The sequence below is a fragment of the Mesoplodon bidens genome, assembly GCF_964165515.1.
Source record: "Mesoplodon bidens genome assembly, chromosome: 7".
NCBI classification, from domain to species: domain Eukaryota; kingdom Metazoa; phylum Chordata; class Mammalia; order Artiodactyla; family Ziphiidae; genus Mesoplodon; species Mesoplodon bidens.
In genome coordinates, this window is record NC_138164.1 from 48530066 (window position 1) to 48547392 (window position 17327).

Here is a 17327-nt window from a genome sequence, read left to right on the forward strand (position 1 = left end):
CTTTCAGGAACTTTATTTATTTTTTTTTACTGAGAATATTTTCCGGTAAAATCAAAGAGAATGAATGACTAGAAAGATACTTGAAATATGCATATTGATAGGTAGCACAGTCTGTTGATTTTCAGAGAAAGTTGTTTCTCCCCCCATGAAAATACAGATAAAGGTTGTTCTTCCAAGAAGATTGCAGGTGTCACATCAAAACTCCTTCTGCATTTAACATGGGGAAAGCATTCACATGCAAATATTTGAAATGCGAAACAATGTGATAAAACAAAGGTTGAATATTTTGCTTTCCCTGGTACTGCTTATTTTCACTTTAATTCTTTTTCTTTACATCATGACAACCAAAAGTGCTACTCAAAAATAGAAATTGGCTGATTAAAAACAGCTGTCCTCCCCCTACAATGTGTGAAACTCTCGTCTGGCTTGTGGTCGCTCTTTGTTGTGGCCTGCATCTGGGTTAATTTGTTCTTGTGCAGCGGCAGTGTCACATAAGAAGATACTGGGGAACCATACCTAATTTGCTTTTTATTTTCACTCTGTTTTTTATAAGTGTGGTGTTTCAGAGGTTTCCCCGCATACCGCTATTGTAACTAGTTAGTATTACCCAGTTGGGGAAATTCATGATTATAATTTTGTTGCAGTCTTTCATAGAAATGTTGCTAGATTAAAGCAAGGTTTATACTGTGTTTTCTTCCAACACAGATTTCAACATATTCCATGATGAAGGGGAACTGGAAGACTTCCTGCACAATTTGACTGATGGGAATTAATTATAGAAATATAATGATATTCAAAAATAATCATATTAGAAAGCACAAACGTAGTGAGACTGTACAAATGAGACACAGCCTCTATCAAGTAATTGTATGTTTGCTCTTTAAGAATATTTCCAAGTTTCTAAACATCTTACAGAAGAGAACACTAAGAGTGTTTCCGTCTGATGCCGAACATGCCTAGTACAGAACTAGGTCATTGAACAATAGACTGAAGAGCAATCAGCGCTCTACTGCTGCATAATGCATTAAGTATAACATGCAGAAACCATTCCCAGAGCTGGAAGCTGCTATTTCATGTCTGTAAATTCAAGCTGACATGACATTTAATATTGTTTCATAGTAATGAACAACAAGGTTTCATTCATTCATAAGCACAACACAAAGCCAAGTTTGAGTCTGGAGAGTAGCAAGGAGGAGAGAAGGGGACACGTGCTGTGTTTCTGCAGACAGGAACACCATGTTAATTATGATCAATGAGCCCTCTGCTACTGATCCAGAGAGCCACAGGAGGAGAGTTCACTGTGATGTTTCAGACTCCTGATCCTAGAAGAGCAGGTTAACAATGAAAACATCTTGGTGTTTCCCTACTATAATGGCAAGAGTGTTTAACTTTCCTGACTCAAGGCCTGGCCAGGAGTAATGTTCTCCTTTTCACTTACCAGGAAGTTACAGTTCGAACTCCTCAACAAAATAGTAGTATCAGGGCTTCCCTGGTGGCGCAGTGGTTGAGAGTCCGCCTGCCGATGCAGGGGACACGGGTTCGTGCCCCAGTCCGGGAAGATCCCACATGCCGCGGAGTGGCTGGGCCCGTGAGTCATGGCCGCTGAGCTGGCGCGTCCGGAGTCTGTGCTCCGCAACAGAAGAGGCCACAACAGTGAGAGGCCCGCTTACTGCAAAAAAAAAAAAAAAAAAAAATAGTATCAAAGCCATCATCTAGTCTGCCTGCTTTGAAATATTTGTTTTTGAAATCTTCTTGCCTAAAATTCTGATTCGTATTTTTCCAGGAGTACCAATGCAAGCTATGATCTCTACAAAGGAAAATTCCTCTCCCATTGAATAACAGTGTATTTTAATGGAAACTGCTCTTTCAAATTTTGCAGTTTTGGCTCACACCTTTCATTTGCATTCCTTTTAGAATACTGGAGCGAATCCAACAGAGAGATGTGCAGTACAGCCTTGGCAGGTTACCTGCCACAGATTTCCTTTCCTTATAGGTACTATGGTTTAGGTGCTGTCAACACTGTCAGTGCCATAAACAGGCTTTAGTGGAATCTTCCTGAAAAGTTTTCTGAGCTCAAGTTGGTCAGAAATGATGTTTGTAAATCCCAAGTTTTGTCCATTAAGAAAGATAGAAACTGGAAGGAAAAAGTGGCTGCTTTGGAAGCTAGTATAAGTCTCTGATTATTCTTTCCTCTAGGAAAGAACACGCTTTGAAAATTTGGGGCCCCAGTTAACAGGAAAGTCAAGTGAAGATGGAAAGCTGGGCCCAGGTGTCATCGATCTTACTCGGCCAGAAGATGCAGAGGGTGAGTGGCTTTTCTGTTCTGCTGCTCTGTGTGTTTCTAGAGGTGTGCCTGAGGTAGAGGTAGGATCTTCATGGTCTTTCTTGGGAGTCACCAGATCAATTTTCTTGGCAAATCAGAAGAAATGTTAGGCTTCATTATATGTTATAGTCGAGGACTTTGAAATTCAGCTAGATTGTATGTTACTGAACACATAGCGATCCAAATACTTCAAGGTGCCATTTTAAAGTTTTAAAATAAAAGAACCCTCTACATTTCAATGAACAACAGAATTCTGTGTTTCATCCACCTCATGACATTCTTATTAAAAAAAAAAAAAAGGACAAACATACAAAGGAAGATTTTTTACCCCCAAATCAAGTGATTCCCAGGTGCAATCAAACCATTTTGGAAACTAAATTATAGTTTGAAGCAGATCTAGCATAAAATTAATAATTGCTTGGGCAAGGCCCAGCCTGTGTCTGGGTACTAACCGTTATAAAGTCTTTTGAAAGTCTGGATGGAAAAGACTAGCTTTACTCTCCATGTGTTTACCCACAGCACTATCAACGCCTGTCCGCTCCTCTTCCTCTCCTGTTTGTTTGTTTTAAATACACAAGCAGCAAAACAGCAGAGATTGCTCCCCAGAGGCTGGGTACAGTCTATGAGTTAAGTCAGCACTTTAGTAGTAGCGTTGCCTGGTTATTTACTGTGTCATCCCAGAGTAGGGACTGGTCTTCCCGTTAGCCGTTCCTGTGTCAGAATCCCTCCCACCAGTCAGGGAAGATTAATTTGTTCTCTTTAGAGTAACAGAATACTTCGTCCATCTCAGGTCCCAGCTAAAGTCCTTTAGCTTGAGGGGAAAAATCTTACTATTATCCCTTTTACTGGCAGGATTCCTTCCAGGACCCTAATCCCTTGAAAACACATGAAGACATTTCATAGCAGCATCTGAACTGAGCATGGCTTCTAGTGGTAGCTTGGGGCCACCCAAGGCAGTTCAGAAATCCCTGGCATGAGCGCTAAGAAATGGGTAGTATCAGACATTAGGAAGTACTTCAGAGAGTTTTCAGAAGGCAGGTTTTTCATGCCAGTGGGAGAGACTAATGTTTAATGATAATCCTGGGGACAAGGTGTTAAAATAAACTCTGATTGGTATGTGCATGTGTGAGGGAAGTGGGGAAGGAAGGGAAGGGAAGGGAAGAGGAAAAGGAAGAGGGGGAGGGGCAGGAAAGGAGGAATAAGGAGGACTCAAAACCAGAAATATACTCACTGTCTTCCATGCAGAATGTGTATTGAGAGCACAGTGACACTGACATTTTTATAGGCACTTAGAAGTACGTGATTTCCCCCCTGGTGAGGATTGAGGTTCTGTGGTCTAGGGAACTAGTTATTCAGGTGTGGCACATCTCAATTTTGTTGGAAGATGGTACTACAGAGTACCTAAATCTTTGACCAGACACAGTGAAATAATACTCTACATCACTTTGGAGTATCCAGTCTGTTCATTTTTCCGTAGACTAGGAGTTACAGAGTTCCACTGCCTTATCCTTGTTCTAACAGAGTTTTCTTAATCTGTCATTCAGCTTTCTTCACTTACTTCTTAACTGTACAATAGGTATAAAGTCATTTGCCTCTTAGTAATGCTAATAATCTAGTTGATGATATCATGTGCTTGGTAAGTTAAAAATCATGGTCAGGGCTTCCCTGGTGGCGCAGTGGTTGAGAGTCCGCCTGCCAATGCAGGGGACATGGGTTCGTGCCCCGGTCCGGGAAGATCCCACATGCTGCGGAGCGGCTGGGCCTGTGAGCCATGGCCGCTGAGCCTGCGTGTCCAGAGCCTGTGCTCTGCAATGGGAGAGGCCACAACAGTGAGAGGCCCGTGTATCGCAAAAAAAAAAAAAAAAAAAAAAAATCATGGTCAGAGTTATTAACCATTATGAAAAGAAAAAGTGAAAAGCTTAACTGTAGAGAAACATACACTATAGAAAAATCTGTGGAACTTCCATTCAGTATCCAGATTGTCTGGATTCAAACCAATTTCCTAGTTACTTTGCTTTTTTTAAGCAAACATTTATCAAGCATTTATATGCCAGAGAATACGCTAAGCTTTTAACACATGTTTTCTCATTTAAATCATATACAACTCTGTAAAGAAGGTTTTTTTTTTTTCCATTTTATGGATGAGAAAATTAAGGCTGAGAATAGTTAAGTAACTTGCCACAGGTCACATAGCTAGTAAGGGTAGAGCTGATCCCAGGCAGCCTGGCTCCAGAACCCAAGCCATTAAGTACTGTGCTATCCTGCACCCCCTGTATATACAGATGCGGAAGTGGTGCCTTCATTTTTCTGAACAAACACCTTGTGACCTTCCTCAGTGTGGCCCATTTCCTCTCCCCTAAATATAGCAAGTCATGCCATGCACCAGCTCTCGTGTTACTCTGTCACACATAGCAGCAATGCCTGATGACGGTAATAGTAGAAGGGCTGTAGTGGCCCAGGAGCTTAAGGAGCGTGTGAAAACCTCCCTTCAGAAGCTTGCCCAGAGTTGCCATTGAGCCCTCGTGTGCTTTTGGGGGACTGTGAGTTCATGAATGGAGTCAAGTTACCTGCTCTAAAACCAACAGAAGTGCAGTGCCTTTGTGAGGACTGCTGGGATGCGCAGCAGCCTTCTGCTGACTTCAGGATATTTCCTGGCATCTGTTCAAGCGTAAGCTGATTGCAAAGCCTGCTGGAGTTGCAGTTCATATTAAAGTCAGAGTAGATAACAGGTACACATACTTTCTCCACTTTGCTCCTCCATAGTTCCCTTAAGAGGAAGAGGAAGAAGGAAATGAAGTGAAAGAATACCTAAAAAATTTATTCACTCCTTCAGTCAGTCTTGGTCTAAAAAGCAAACAAACAAACAGACAAACATTTCTTGAGTGCCTGTTCTGTGTGCCGGTCCCTGAACTAGACACTGGATAAAACAAAGGAAGCAAAACAAATATGTTCCTGACCTCTTGGAACTTAAAGTCTAGTGAAGAAAGACAGAAGATTAAAAGGGTAATGCATACATAGATACATAAGACAGATATAATTATCACTGAGAAAAGTACTAAGAAGATCAAGACTTCTTTGTTCCTCACAGAGGTTCAGAGCGAAAGCTACTTAGGTAAGCTACATTGGCAGGGAAGTTCTGTAGCTCTCACCCAGGATGTCATCCCTTCTTAGTCCACACATGATCATCTCCATGTTTCCTCTGGCTTTGGACCAGTTAAAATCTTTTTCCAGCTTTATTGACATATAATTGACAAATAACATTGGTGCAGATTTGAGGTGTACAATGTGATGATTTGATACACGTATATATTGGGAAATGATTACCACAGTAAGGTTAGTTAACACCTCTGCACCTCACAGATTACCTTTTTTTGATGAGAAAATTTAAAAACTACTCTGTTAACAACTTTCAAGTATACAAGACAATATTTTTAACTATAGTCACCCTGCTGTATATTAGATCCCCAGAGCTTATTCATCTTTATAAATGGAAGTTTGTACTCTTTGACCAACATCTCCCCATGTCCCCCACCGTCTAGTCCCTGGAAACCACCATTGTACTCTCTGTTTCTATGACTTCAGGCTTTTTAGATTCCACATATGTGTGAGATCATATAGTATTTGTCTTTCTCTGTCTGACTTCACTTAGCGTAATGCCTTCAAGGTCATCCATGTTGTTGCAAATGGCAGGGTTTCCTTCTTCCCTTTTATGGATGAATAATATTTTTATCCCATTCAAAATATGTATATATAACTATATAACATATTATGTAATATATGTAATACATAATATCACTTATCACATGCATTTATATATATGTATATATAAAACAGTCTCTTTATCCATTCATCTGCTGATGTATACTTAGGTTGTTTTCTGTGTCTTGGCTATTGTGAATAATGCATAATGGCAGCTTTAAGGGGCTATGCCCTTCTTCTCCTTGCACCCCATTCTCCTGTGTGGCTTCTGAAGCAACTAAAGTAAGCCTGGCTTTCCAGGAAAATGTCTGCTGCCAGTTGTGAAAATGCCAATATCACTTAGTAAGCAACTTGTAGACCTGCTTCATAGCTTTGAACATGGAAGCAGCAAGGGAAAGGTCACCAAAAGAGGCAGCTGTGCGTGTGTATTAACCACTCATCAAAATCAAATGACAAAACCGTAAGCCAGGAAAACAGAAATTAAAAATATAAAAGGCAAATGTCTTCAAAATTTTATTTTTAAAGTCCAGCTGTTATTTGGCTTGAATATGACAAGACAGCATTTCTTGTTCACCACGATATTTATAAAACTACAAATTCATCGGTGCTGGGGGCTTAGGAAACATGTTTAAGGTCTTGTTATACTTTGGAGCATTTGTTGGCTTTATATGTATTGAGCGCACAAAAGTTGTTAGCTCCTATGTAGGGCATGTAAGGAAGAGAGGACTCAGTTAATTGAGTCTGTCACCATGTATTAAGAATGACGAACAGATGTTTAACTTTTTATGGACTTTTCATACGGTGTTTCCCCTCTCCTTGTTCTCCTTAGGCAAGAGTGCAATTCTTATCCCAACCCTCCTAATTTCAGGGTTGCAAAGTATAGTAGAAAGGGCTCTGGTCTGGTTATTGGGAAATTTGGATTAAAGTTCCTTTGCTAAACGAAGGCAAATAAGTGACGAATGCCCCTGGCTTAACTTTATCTTTTAAAAGAGGTATGTTGGATTCCATTATTTCTAGGGTCCCCTCCAAATGCAAGATTGTTATTAGGGTCTTCATGAAACATAGAGTGTGTTTATTACAAGAAAGGTGATCTGTCCACAATAGCTTTCACTTGGTTTTTTCTTCAGAGAAATAAAAGAGGAGACCAATATCTTTGAGAGTATATTTGTACCACTTGCTGAATCGAATTTTCAAGTCTTTGATCTTTTCTTTTTATTAATGAGAATGATCTTTTCTTTTTATTAATGAGAAGATCTCTCCAGTAGCATTTCCTAATTACCTTTCACAGATGGACCCCCCCCCCACTTCCCTCTCTTCTTCTTCTCTTCCCCCCAGCAACAATAGTTGTAGCCTGCCTTATTTTTTATATTCTCTCCATTCTGTTTCTTCTCTCTCACACACCTGGGGCCTCTAAAGGGACACTTTTCTTTTTTTCTGTTTTTTAGAATAGTTTGGGTAAGAAAACCTTCTTCTAACACCTCTTTTAATTCTCAAATTCAATTATTGTGTCCCAGCCTCAGAGGGAGGCAACACCTCATTTTATTTTGTTTTGTTTTGTTTTGTTTTTTCACACCTCATTTTGACTTGGAGCATAGTGGAATATGAGCTCTAAAAGGGATGAGCTCTGAAAGTGATTACCATTAGGCAGGCTTTTGGACCCTGGGTTGGAACTGTAATGATGTGCTGTCCTCCATGTATTAAAAACTTGCATTGCTTTGAATGGAAATGGATATGTGCACCAAGAATAACCCCTTTTAGAAGGGGTTGCTCTCAGGTTCTCAGATTTGCTTAGAAAGGTTTTATAGATTTGTACTGAATTTGTGAATTGGATCCCAGCCAAGATGGCCTTAACCCTTCTGAAAGCTTCATTTTTTTTGTGAACTTCTGATTGCTTCTAAGTTTTAAATCTCAGGATAGCTTTATTATTGTCAACTTAAGCTCTCTGTTTATAGACAAATAACAGGGACTGCATCTTTTCCTCTTTTTCCTTAAAAAATGCACCACTTAATGTGAATGTCTTCTCCTAAAAATCCTGCTTACCCTTTGATCCATACTCTGGGAAATCTTTGAAGCTTTTTGCGTTTCCTTTCCCCTCCCTGGATCCTTACTCCTGGTAGAAAAGGAAGATTGACCTGATGATACACGGCTCATTCAAGGCAGCAGAGGAAAGCTGTAGTATAATCTGGGGAGGGATTTAAAGGCTACATGTGCTTACACTTTGGAATGTAAAGGTCATTATTTGTTCAAGCCCACCAGAATACAGTGCTTCACATGACAACATTTAGCTTCGCAGAATTGGAACAAGAGAGAGACATGTAATCAAATTTACAATTCCATCCAAGAAATCCCTTTTTATATCCCTGACAAGTAGTCATCTCACTTCTGTTCAAATGCCTCTAATAGTCTCATGACAGAAAACTGACTACTTCTGGAGAAGCTCATTCCGGTTCTAATTTTTAATTCTTTGTTATTTGTCTTTGCTTCCTTATAACTTCTACTCATTTGTTCTAGTCTGACTTTTGGATTCCAACAAAATAAAGCTTACCATTTCTCCACGTGACACCCTTTCAGATATTTCCTCAAGGGTTAGGAAACTTAAATTCCAGTTGTTCTACCCTAAGCAAGTCAATTCCTTTCCCTGAATTTTCTCAGCTGTAGGTGAGGAAGTTGGTGTAGATGATTTCTGGTTTTTAAACTCTTATCTTACTGCTGTACAATTGAAATCATTCACCTTTAAGTCAACTAGAAAGTAACAAGTGTAAATTAGGGATCACACCATCTTTAAAATAAGTGAAATTATTATTGAAATATATCAGAGATGATATGTCTTTGTCCAAGAAGGTATCCAGGTACTAGATTGTATATCAAGAATAAAAGATGGGGAATTATACATATTAAAATAAAAGATCCAGGGAAATCCAGAGGGAGCACCAACCAGAGTTTTGCTGTGGGCTTATGGGTCTGGCCTTCCATAGCTGCCTAAAATAGCATTTCCAGGCATCTCAGAAAAATGAATAGGCAAAGCAGTCTGTATGGAACCAGCAGGCTGAGGTCTGAGGCCAGGATGGGTGGCCAGGGAGACCCCAGACATGGTGAAAACTGAGTAACAGCCACACAGGCTGGGAGATAAGCAGAGTTCAAAAAGCCCTTGGCTCTGGACTAACTCTGTGGTATCACAAAAATGTATTTTACTGTGGATATAAACAGTTTTAGAGGATCCTGTGCACCAGTTTATATCAGCACTATATATAAAGTGCAGCTCTCTTAAACAAGCAAATAAACTTCTCTTAAAGAAATATATTTGCTGTGTCTTAAAAGCTCCCAAATAACTTTTAATGTTGGTAGAAAACAATTTCCATTGAACTTTCCAAGTGATGGATAGTCCTGATGGAATAAGAGAGTGAAACGTCAAGATTCTTGTATAACTCCATCCCCTAATACTCCATAAAGGGAATTCAACCTGCTTCTTAGAGTTGCTTAAGCTAGAAAAGCCCAATCAAAGACCCAGCCTCCCTTTCGTGAGGAGCCTAGCCCTGTCCAAGAGCTGGTTTCTCATTGGGCTGCCTTCTCTAAAGAGGTATCATTGACAGTGTCACCACACACACAAAATTATCTGGTTTTCTGACTGAATATCCTCTGTTCTGGGGAAGAAATGCTTGTCTATGCCATTACTGAATCACACAGAAGTGCTCCCCCATCTTGCTGTAGCAACTGGGTGACAAAAGATTTAACGCTATCTACCATGAAAATTAGACCCAAGACAAGAACAGCTGGCACATGTTCCCAATGGGACTGCAGAATCAGTCTATGGTTCCTCAGCAGTATATATGTCTGCTTCACATAAACCAACATAGTAGAATAAACGCTGACTGATAGAGGTCTATCTGCCTTGTCTGGACTAACTGTGTAGTGATTGTTGAGGTGTGGAACTTGTCTAGTTCCCTGTCCCTAGAATCCTCTTCTCTTGGCAGCAAGAGCCACTTGACTTCCCATCTGCAGGCTATAGAATTCAGCCCAACCTTAGGCTGGTGGAATTTAAAGAGTCTCAGGCCATTTTGGTGTGCTCTTTAAATTCTCTCTGCTTAAGGTCAAGACCGAACTTGAGAACAACTTTTTTTTCCCTTTTTTTTTTTCCCCCAGTTGGTCCTTTCCTTCTTTTCAAGTTCTGATAACTGTGCTTCTAACTTATTCACAAAATTCAATAACCGACCAGCTCTCCCCTATCTTCTGTTACTGACTTCCCTATCTTTTTTCTTTAACTAAGAAATTTTTATCTTTGAATATCTCCTTCTTTTAGATACACTGTCTCATTTTACTCTATCACTGTTTGTTTACACACACTATCTGTCATTTCATCCTCTTTAGAGGTGGTTCTCTGTAGACTGAGCCACAAGTTCTGATAGCCAGGTCTTTCCAAACAGGGTCTATCCCTACTCAGAGTCCCCCAATCTTTAATTTTACCCACATGTTCAAGTTATAATTTACCAATTATCTCTTATGTACACAGCACTGTTACGAGCACAGAGAGAAGGATTTTTTTAAAAAATGGACTATACTGAATTCTTCAAGAGCTAGTAATGTAGTTGGGATAATAATATTAGCATACACAGAAAGCAGAACAACCTAAGGTGTTATGTGTTATAGTACATCATTAGAGAAATAGAAAAGAGTGCTATTTAGAAGAGGAACCTACAGCGCTTTGTTGACGGCCATGATTCTGGAAGGTCTGATAGAAATATAGCTGGAGATAAGCCTAGGTTTGGAAAAACAAAGAGAAGGAGAAGAACTTTCAGTTGAGGGAATAATCCAAGCAGACACAGAAACGGTAAAGTACACGGACATTCACAAGGAAGTTCCAGAAAGGAAGAGTCACTTCTCAACTCTGTGTTCTCCACCAAGCCCAATACAAAGCTTTCCACATATTTATACTCAGTGAATATTTGTTGAATTGAATATGTTATAAAAATAGCTGGGTTCCATACTGTGGAGGGCCTTGAGAGTCAGGCTGACGAATTTGGACTTTGCCACCAACTAAATAGGCATTAAACTTTAGTTGTTCAAGATTGACTTAGATTATGTATAGAGGTTAAAAATAATGGAAAAGCAGAAGTTAGGTTGGTCTTGGTGGTCTGTTAGTCTCTTTATTCCTCTGTTCTCTTTAATGTCCTTTTAGAGGGGCTATTCAATGGCTGTCTTTTCATATTACATCATGGGAGAGCTGAGTAGGTGTTAGGAGGGTTTTTATTCAAGTCATTTTAAAAATACCTCTTTTCCTCCTGGGTATAATACTCATTTATGTATGATTTCACTTTGTCTGCTGTAGTCGAAGCCTTACAGATCAGTCTTGTACTTTTGCCTCTCACTAGAGGAGAGTGATCTTTTTAAAATGATTTTGTTCAGTGGATATTTACCCTTAGACATGATGTCCCAAATTAGGTCATGGTACCAGAGGGAAGAGATTGTGTAAGAACTCATCGATATTTGCATTATACTGTAAACTGTTAAATTTAGGAGTAGGCTGTAAAAAGTAACTCTGAACTAAAACTTAATATCCCAAGTCACAGCCGTGGAGAGAAGAATTTCATAAGCAGTATATTCAGCCACTTAAAATTTTTACTAAAAATAAAAATTGCACCTTACTAGCTTATGTATATTTACTTTCATGGCAGAGAAATCACTTCATGCTTCTTCAATATACGCTGACTTTTCACTAGGAAGGTTGATCCTGCATGAGGACAAAATGAAAAATGATAACAGCAGCTACTCCATGCTGCAGAGTCACAGAACTGCTGGTAGAGGAGAAAGGAAAAACAATTGTCAAATGTCCCTGAAACTTCCCTGCCCTTTATTTATTATACAGTCAGTAATCCTAATTCTTTGTTATTCCAGTGAGTCCTTTATAAAAAGCTGATCTATAAATTCTCAAGATAATGGTTTCTTCTTTTTTTTTTTTCATTTTTTCTGGCTTGGACTGAGCAGCATAGTCTGGTTACAGGCCCCACAGGTGGGAACTGGGGAGGTGTGAGATGGTCTTTTTGATTGTGTCTTAATGCATATTCAATACATTTTAGTTCTATATCATAGGGACACTCTTGAAATATATTTTTAGCTTTGGGTCAGAAAAGAGGCTCCATTAAGTAGAAAATTGCACTCTCCAGCTAAGGAGTGTGCTGGAGATTATAACTATGCCGAAGGACAGGACTGTGCAGTATAGGAAGTATCACCCAGGTATGGGGAAAGACTAGAAAGGGAACAAATATGAGTTAAGCACCTGCTATGTTCTTGGTACTAGAATAGACATTCTACTACTTCTACTGCCATTACTACTGCTACTATTTCTAAAGGCAGCTACTGTTTAATGAGTGGGTACTGGGTTCCAGTCACTGCTAGGAAATTTATGTTCCCACTTAATCCTTACAATGATCCGGACAAGCAGAAATTATTAGCTCTCTTTTATAAGGAGATGAAACTGTAGTTTAGAGAAGGGAAATAATTTACCCAAGGTTACTTAGGAAAGATCAAATCAAAATTCAAACCCACATCTGTCTAACTACATAGCATCTGAGCCACACTGACTCCCATTTTTCTCCAAGATGAGCTGATTCAGTTAGTTGCCTTTGTTGAAGTAGTTTTTTCCTGTTAGTTTTCATTAAAAAGCAGAAAAATTTAATGAGAAATAGAAACCTGTGAAAGTTTTTTTTTTTCCAATCTTTCAAACCACACAAATATTAAGTACCTTTCAAATACTTTCACCAGATTCTCAGGGCAAAGAAGTTTTGATAGACTACAAAATTGAGTTGATTACCCCAAATCCTTGTGCCCTCTCCTTCTAATACTGTCTAGTTCCATATCCCTAACCTTAAAAAAATTAGTTTCTACTGCACCTGTGATCTGCGTCTCTCATTCTAGTAAAAGGCAGATTCCCTGGGACAAATGAAATGAAGAAGAAAGACCAACTAAGTTAATTTTGTTAAGAGTTTTTAATCTAAGTCTGGACACCATTGAAACAATTCAGCTGACCATTTTAGAAATTTACTTTGATGGCAAGTGTGAAACTTTGGGAATGGTTACATTTGAGTTCATTGTGATTTTGCCATTTACTAACTATGAGATTTGGGCAGTTTAACTTCTCTAACCTCAGACGTGGATTAGATGATCTTTAATATCCCTCTCATGTTAAAATTCTCTAATTCTATGAGCATGTTTTATCCATTTCATATTGACTCTATCGGGAAGGTCCCATCATATGCTTATTTGAATATATGCTTCAGTTGTATATATTTACACAAACCCGACAGCATTAGAATAGCTTTCAGATTTAATATTTCCAAAAAGCTCTGACATGCCTTATCATCCTTTCAGGATTTCCCCGGAAGTAGGAGGCCAGGATTTCAGATTTGTACAGTGTGGAAAGTCAATAAAAGAAGTAAGATTAGAACCAATGATCTCTGACTTCCAAACAGCTGTGGGTACATTTTCCCATTAAAGCCATTTTTATTTTATAGAGGGTTCAAGTAAGGCAAAGTACTTAACAGAATATAAGAAATAAATGGGATTTATACAAAATCTGATTTCAGAAATTCCCAGGTTCTAAAGCAACATGTAGACATCTGAATCTCACTCTAAAATTTTCTCTGTCGAAGATGTCAAATGCTCTCTGCTATGACATTTGAGTACTTACCTTATGCCAGCTTATGCACCAGACCCTAGCGAAGCAGTTATGAATTAGACACAGTGTTGTTCCTGCCCTTTTAAGGTGCATAGTCTAGTGAAGAAGGTGGGCAGATACAACTGGCAATTTGGATAAAATATAGTGAATGTAAGATAGAGGCAGGCACAGGGTGCTGTGGGAGCCTAAAATACTTAGCCCAACCTGACGAACCGGGTAAGACTGGGCAAGATGATCCCTGACATGAGTCAAAGGATGAGTTGATTGCAAGATGGAGAGGAAATTCCAGGAAAAGGGAAATCATGGACTCCTAGTATAAAGCAACATGGTAAATAGAGAACCAGAAGTAGTTCAGTATTATAAAGCAAAAAAATTCCAAGTAGAGTAGCTAGAGATGAAACTGGAGACATAGTAGAGAGCCGGGTCATGGAGAGCCTTGAATACCATACTAAGGAGTTTGGACTTCATCTTTTGGGCATTAGGGAGCCACTGAAGACTTTAATATAGGAGTGCTCTGGTCAGAATTGCATTTGTGATGGATTACCCTGGCTAAAATTAGGAAGAGGTATTTAAGTAGAGACTGGGGACTCAAAATTGGAAATAAAAATCAGCTAGAAGACTGGTATTTAAAATAGTCCACCAGAGAGAATGAGGCCAAGGCAATTGATGAGTGATAAGGGTGGAAATGAAAGGTTGGATTTAGTAGTATCTTTGTTAACTAACTCTGAGATTTGCTTCATCTTGGTTTGTGCTTCTTAATTTCATGTAGAGTCTATGGTAGTATATTGAGTTGGATGAAGCCAGAAGCTACTGAGCAACATGAATTATTTAGTCTACCAGCTTTTCACCAGCCTCTGTATTCTCCAAGGGAATCTGCTTGAATCTGAGACTGGTTCTCCTGAAAACTTAGGGAGCCAGAACCTATTTTTGTCTTATTTCCTCCACAGTGGTCTCTGGTTCAAACTTAAATAATGCCTTTTTGCCTGGACTCAACAGCTTGTAAGCCCTCTCCTGTGCATACAAATAGCAAATAGATAATAAGTAGAGTATTTGATGTTCTGTGCTACTTTCAGGTCATTAAAATAAAGAATCACATAAGTTATCTCAGTTGCCCTAGGATCCTGTAGTTGAAATAAGATAAAGGGCTCTGTTGAGCTGTCTGTGTAAAGCAAATATAACTTGAGAATTAAAAAAAAAAAAAAAGTAAACATGGGCACCAAAACTGCAAGCAGGAGACCCTTGAAAACACAGCCTGATGTATCACTGGTTAGAATTTCCTTCATTTTGCAAAGCCACGAGCCACATGCATCAGCTCACCACAAAGTCATTAAGCCTTTTTAAGCTCAGATGAAAAACATTAACAAATACCACAAAAGGCTTTAGTATAGCCCCTTTGTTCACTCACATATGGCACTTTATAACTCCTGCGCCACTCTGGTCGTGGTGTTTGTTTAAGCTGCCTCCATCAGGCTGGTCCTGAAAGAACAAAAGACATCTTGAGCAATCCTAAGCAGGAAATGGGCTAATCTAAACATGGTTTGTGACACTTTAAGTAGAATAGAAAGGGGAGGGATTGATTAGTCATTAATGTCCAATTGGCTCCATATGGATGTTGCAATAATAAAGCCTTTTTTCAGAGCAGTAGCAGAGTTATTGAATTAGAGGTTTATGTTTCCTCAGAGCTGACCTTAGGGAATTCCCTTTTGGTTCTTCTTGTTGATCTTTTAAAGAGAATGGAGTTTCCAATAGGAAAAAATAGAAGCCTTATCTACAATAGCACTTGCTCATAATCCTGCAACCAAGGAATGCATTAATTTAGCATTGTTTTAATCCCTGCTGTAATTTCACTCCTTAGTGCTTTCTTTGCATGCTCTTGCATCTTTGGACCAATTAGATAGTGGCATGAACTTCATAACTGGTAATAGGCTCCTTTAATGTGCTTAACAGTGCAGGGAAATGGCATCCTTACAGGGGGAAAGCAATGTTCCAGCCAAGAAATGGTGGGCTTTGAGATTCAGAATTATTTCATGTCACTGAATAGTGCCTGGGGTAGCTTTGGTGTAGGAGAAATGCACTAGACTTAAAGTCAGAAGACCTAAGTTCTAGATCTGGCTCTGTTCCTTGTTAGCAATATACTAGCAGCTGGTTATTTCAGAGGCTGGTAACTCACCTCTCTGAGCCTTGGTTTCCTCATCTATAATGTGAAGGGAATATATTTACCCTCCTACCCATTTCAAAGGATTGTAAGGAGGATTGAGATAATGTATTTACTGAAAGCACTTTGTAAATATTATTGTAGGTAAAATTCCTTAGTACACTTGGTGTTTCTATTCTGGAAACTGATCTCTGGTCTAGACTAGAGAAAAACATAAACTGTTCTTTAAAAGAATTACTTTGGTACTCTAATTAGTGAAATGTCTGTTTGCAAATTGTCCAGCGGAATTTTTTCTTTATGTGTACACTACATATGTTTATATCTCTATCTATCTATCATCTATCTATCTAATTTATTCAGTAAATTTCTTGGTAAGTTCAATACTTGAGGTAAGTAGGGCAGTTGAGGTAGGTAGGGATTAAAGAACCTTAAAATGAAAATAGGGAAATGAAAATTTTCCTATGGCTTTCCCCTGCATTGGTCAAATGAAGAATTAACACTTTAATCAAAGTACCACAGGTCATTCATCTTTTGTTCCTGTACCTCTGGTTCCTTTTTTTTCTTCTGAACCAACCTCTAGTTCAGAAGAACTATGCATCCATATTTTGCATTTGCCATCTTTAAATCATGACACCCATCAGTAAGTCATTCTTTGCTAACCTATCTAGCTAATCCTCTATAAAAGACACAGAGCTCAAACCATACTCTTCCCCTGCTGGTATCCCTCCTTCTCTGAAGATGAACACATCAGTTCTCTAATGATTAAGGTTCTCGCTCAGCCATGGAATGTATTTTCCTGCCAAGTAAACCACTAGGATAGCCAAATCATCCATCTCTTTTATTTTCCAAGAAGAAATCAAATTTGAATTTCAAGTAGCCTTCTTATAATGAAAGTAAGTTCACATTCTGGCAGTAAGTTGTAGTGCAAAGTTAGCAGAACTTCCATAATCATAGACAGACAGCTGTCAGCCATCCCTACAACATAGTGAATTAGACCTCTACAATATTAAGATACATTTGGTGGAATAAACTTGGTGAAAAAAATCCAACCTATGTCATATTAATAACTTCCTCCTTTCCTAATTTTTCATGTCTGCTTCTAATACTCCTTCATCTTCTACATTTTTGTTTCTGATGCACTCATGATCATTTTCTCTGTTAACTCAAATGTGTCATGTAACTCTTTCAAAATCCCACAGGAGAAAATTAACTATTCTGTTGATAGACTAAAGTAGTCTAAAATAGTGTGATTGTCAAGGACCCAATGGTGTATATTATATTTGTCTCTTTTTATTAGTAAGCAACCAATTGTAGCATTTTTCCCCTCTTAATAATTCTTTTTGCTAAATGAGACTTTTTTTTTTTGAGTTCACAATGGACTGAATATGCCACACACTCAGGTTTACAGAGAAAAGAATCTTTCAGAAAAATATCACTTACATTCATTTGTTTGGTTTTCTGTTTTACTTTGGTACTTTTGT

At 38.8% G+C, this 17327-nt stretch overlaps 1 protein-coding gene across 3 annotated transcripts in view; it reads left to right on the forward strand.

The window, feature by feature from the left end:
- The window catches only part of SOX6 (SRY-box transcription factor 6), a 627811-nt gene that overhangs the window by 588557 nt on the left and 21927 nt on the right, over nt 1-17327 (forward strand). For all 3 annotated transcript variants that reach the window (XM_081238923.1, XM_081238924.1, XM_081238922.1), the window contains one exon: nt 2197-2305. In XM_081238923.1, coding sequence (XP_081095049.1) covers nt 2197-2305 — 109 coding nt within the window. The remainder of the gene's footprint in view (nt 1-2196; nt 2306-17327) is intronic.